This window comes from Bombus affinis, unplaced genomic scaffold (assembly GCF_024516045.1).
Source record: "Bombus affinis isolate iyBomAffi1 unplaced genomic scaffold, iyBomAffi1.2 ctg00000074.1, whole genome shotgun sequence".
Taxonomy (NCBI): domain Eukaryota; kingdom Metazoa; phylum Arthropoda; class Insecta; order Hymenoptera; family Apidae; genus Bombus; species Bombus affinis.
Genome location: NW_026108824.1, coordinates 1,365,898 through 1,369,036, shown reverse-complemented (window position 1 = coordinate 1,369,036; position 3,139 = coordinate 1,365,898). Strand labels below are relative to the sequence as shown.

Sequence of the window (3,139 nt, the reverse complement as noted above, 5' to 3'; positions counted from 1 at the left end):
ATGCAAAAGGGCACACCCACACTGAACCTTCTTCCATCTCAACGCAAGAGCGACCAAGGGGTCGAAATTCTAACGCCTAAGATCCAACTGAGAACTGAACGGCAATTCAAGTCGATCCGCGACTTAGCCGAACATTCGCTTATTCTATACAGCATCATCTCGTGCTACGTCCACCAAGAGACTAAGTTCAATTGTAAGAGCCCGGCTCTATATTGTATGCATCTGTACTATCTGCGTGCGATAAAGTTGTTAATTGTTTATATCTTTTCAATCGTGTAGACTAATTGTTGGAAATATACATTCTTATAACTCTGACTCCCAGTGTTATACCGCATTAACCACCCCGATTATCCTAACCGAAATACGGGGATCGAACTATTCGTGGTGTCGATTATTCTAATCGTAACGGGAATTTACGACTCCCGTTGACGCGTATTCTAACGACCGCGTCTCCCCGCGATAGCTCGAATTTTACATGGTCCTTCGAGCCGGATCCTGTGTCAAGTGAAAAGTGCACGCCAGTGACACCCACTCTCATACAGTGCCACGTGAGTCCAACAGCGGCGGAAGGCGTTACCACCCCAGCGAGGTCAGTAACGTTAAGGGTCGGCACATTTGAAGAGGTATAATTCGGTTGTTGAAAAGCAACCACACATCCTCCTACCGCAAGGTGGACAATCGCCAACAGAAGTAAGTCCAAACGATTCCACTATCAATTACATAAAAAATAATGGCAACCGGAGACGAGCTCGCCAACTTGCGTCGTCGCCGGGGCTACTGTAGCGCCCAGTTTACACGCCTCGCAAAAAAACTGGAAGACATGGAACAATCAGGCTGTCCGGACGAGGTCGTCTTGCTTCACATTAAAGAACGTCTAGAAACCTTCGAGAAGGAAATCCGTGCATTACAACACCAGATCGTAACTTTAGACGAGGGAGAGATCGCGCGCGGCAGTGAGCTAGCGGAAGAATACGAAGGGCTGCAATGCCGAGTAGCCAAACAATTAATTAATACACGACGAAGTACGCCGTCACAGTCGACAAACGGCGAATCAGCCGTCGGCCGCGAGTCCGCGTCGCTTAAACTACCGGAGGTTCGCATACCTACATTTGATGGCGCCCTCGAGGATTGGCAGTCGTTTTACGATGCCTTCTCATCAGCGATAGATAGAAACGAAAATTTAGCACCGGTTCAGAAATTTCATCATCTCCGAACAGCCCTGACCGGCCGGGCCGCGCGAAGCATACAGTCATTACCCATCACCGACGCAAATTACGCAATCGCCATGGACGCTCTTAGGGAAAAATTCGACTGCCACCGTCAGATCTGCATGCGTCACTGGGACTTGATTTTCGACTATTCCAAAATAACTAAAGAAACACCCGAAGCTATAGACGATCTTATCGAGACAGTCAAGGTACATCTCCAAGCGTTAGAAAGACTCGGGGACCCAGTCATGTCAAACGCCATTCTCATAAAGCTTGTCACGTCGAAGCTACCCTCAGCCGTCGTTCGCGAATGGCAGCATACCCTACCGGACAAGAAATTGCCGCCATATACGCATTTAGTAGATTTTCTAAAAACACGGACGCATAGCGATAGAGCGTGCTCATCATTAACCGTCAAAAAGGGGGCGTCCGAGCAACACGAACGTAGGCGACAGGACGCGCCGCGAAGTTATACATTCGTAACTACACATAATACGTTGTTGTGTCCGGACTGCCACGAACAACACGAATTATGGAATTGCCATGCCTCCAAAACGAAGACGCCCAAAGAACGCCTGGAAATCGCCAAAGGGGCGTCGCTCTGTACCAACTGTTTAGGCAAGGGACACGCTCTCACTCAATGCTCCGCGGGATCATGTCGCATCTGTAGACAGCGACATCACACGTATCTGCATCAAGACCAGGGGCATAGCAAAACACGAACACGTGTCGACCGAACATCGAGCGGTCGATCGTCGAGCGACCGATCATCCAGCGGTCGATCTTCGCCCAGTTCACCGTCCCCGCGTCCGTCACATCGTTCGAGACGCTCATCTTCCCCCACCCGAGCGTCTCGCCGGTATTCTCGCCGAAATTCTCGCCGAGAGTCTCCCCGAACGTCTCCGCGAACATCCCCGACACGCGAATCTCGGTCACCGCGATCGGCGGCATCGGGATCGACCATATCGTCCAGTCCTAAACGACAAGGAAAACAATGACGTCATCAGACGAGCCTGTTAGGGACCGAACCACAGAAAACGGACTCATCGACCCCGCTTCCTTTTGAGCCATTGCAACACGACTTGTTAGTCACAGCGCAGGTCAACATCTTGAACAATGAAATTCAACCAGTTCGTTGTAGAGCTCTGCTAGACACCGGCTCTAGCATGAACTTTATCACCGAAAGGCTCGCTAACTCATTAAAACTCAATCAACAGAAATGTTCGGTCCCGATCGGAGCACTCAATACGTTATCGACGACCTCGAAACGCTACATCACGGCCACGATCACCTCTATTGACGGCACATACAAACGCAACTTGACGTTTCTGATCATACCGACTATCGCGTCTTGGGTCCCAAACCAACCCGTGGATCGCTCAACGATACAGATACCTAGGAATCTCCAATTAGCCGATCCAAGATTCCATAGACCTGCTCCGATCGAAATATTGTTGAGCGCCGGACCAACACTAGCATCATTCTGTGTCGGCCAACTTGATATCAGTCAAGCAAACGGGCCCGACTTGCGTCTGCAAAAGACGAGATTCGGATGGGTCATCGGGGGGAGCCCAACCTCACAATCATTAGCATACGCATTTCACACCTCCACGACGGCTTTACAGGCGGACCTCGCCCGTTTTTGGGAAATCGACGAGAGACCGTCCACCACACGACTTTCGGAATCGGAACGACAGTGCGAGGAGCACTTTCGAAATCACGTTCAACGCAGCAACGAAGGGCGATACGTTGTCGCTCTCCCATTCAACGAAACAACTCCGCCGCTTGGATCTTCGAAAGCCATGGCAATGAAGCGACTCACCTCCCTCTGCCGTCGATTCCAACGAGACAAACAATTCGAAGCCGACTATCACGCCGTAATACAAGAATACCTGGAATTAGGACATATGACGAAGATCACCCCGGACCAC

The 3,139-nt window shown here is 50.5% G+C and overlaps 1 protein-coding gene across 1 annotated transcript; it reads left to right on the top strand.

Moving 5' to 3' along the window:
• The first annotated feature begins 671 nt into the window (after positions 1 to 671).
• Positions 672 to 2,860, top strand: LOC126927104 (uncharacterized). Its single transcript, XM_050743439.1, has 2 exons — positions 672 to 2,308; positions 2,426 to 2,860. Exon 1 carries the CDS (start codon positions 731 to 733, stop codon positions 2,204 to 2,206), a length of 1,476 nt encoding a protein of 491 aa, XP_050599396.1. The 5' UTR covers positions 672 to 730; the 3' UTR covers positions 2,207 to 2,308; positions 2,426 to 2,860.
• The last annotated feature ends 279 nt before the right edge of the window (positions 2,861 to 3,139 follow it).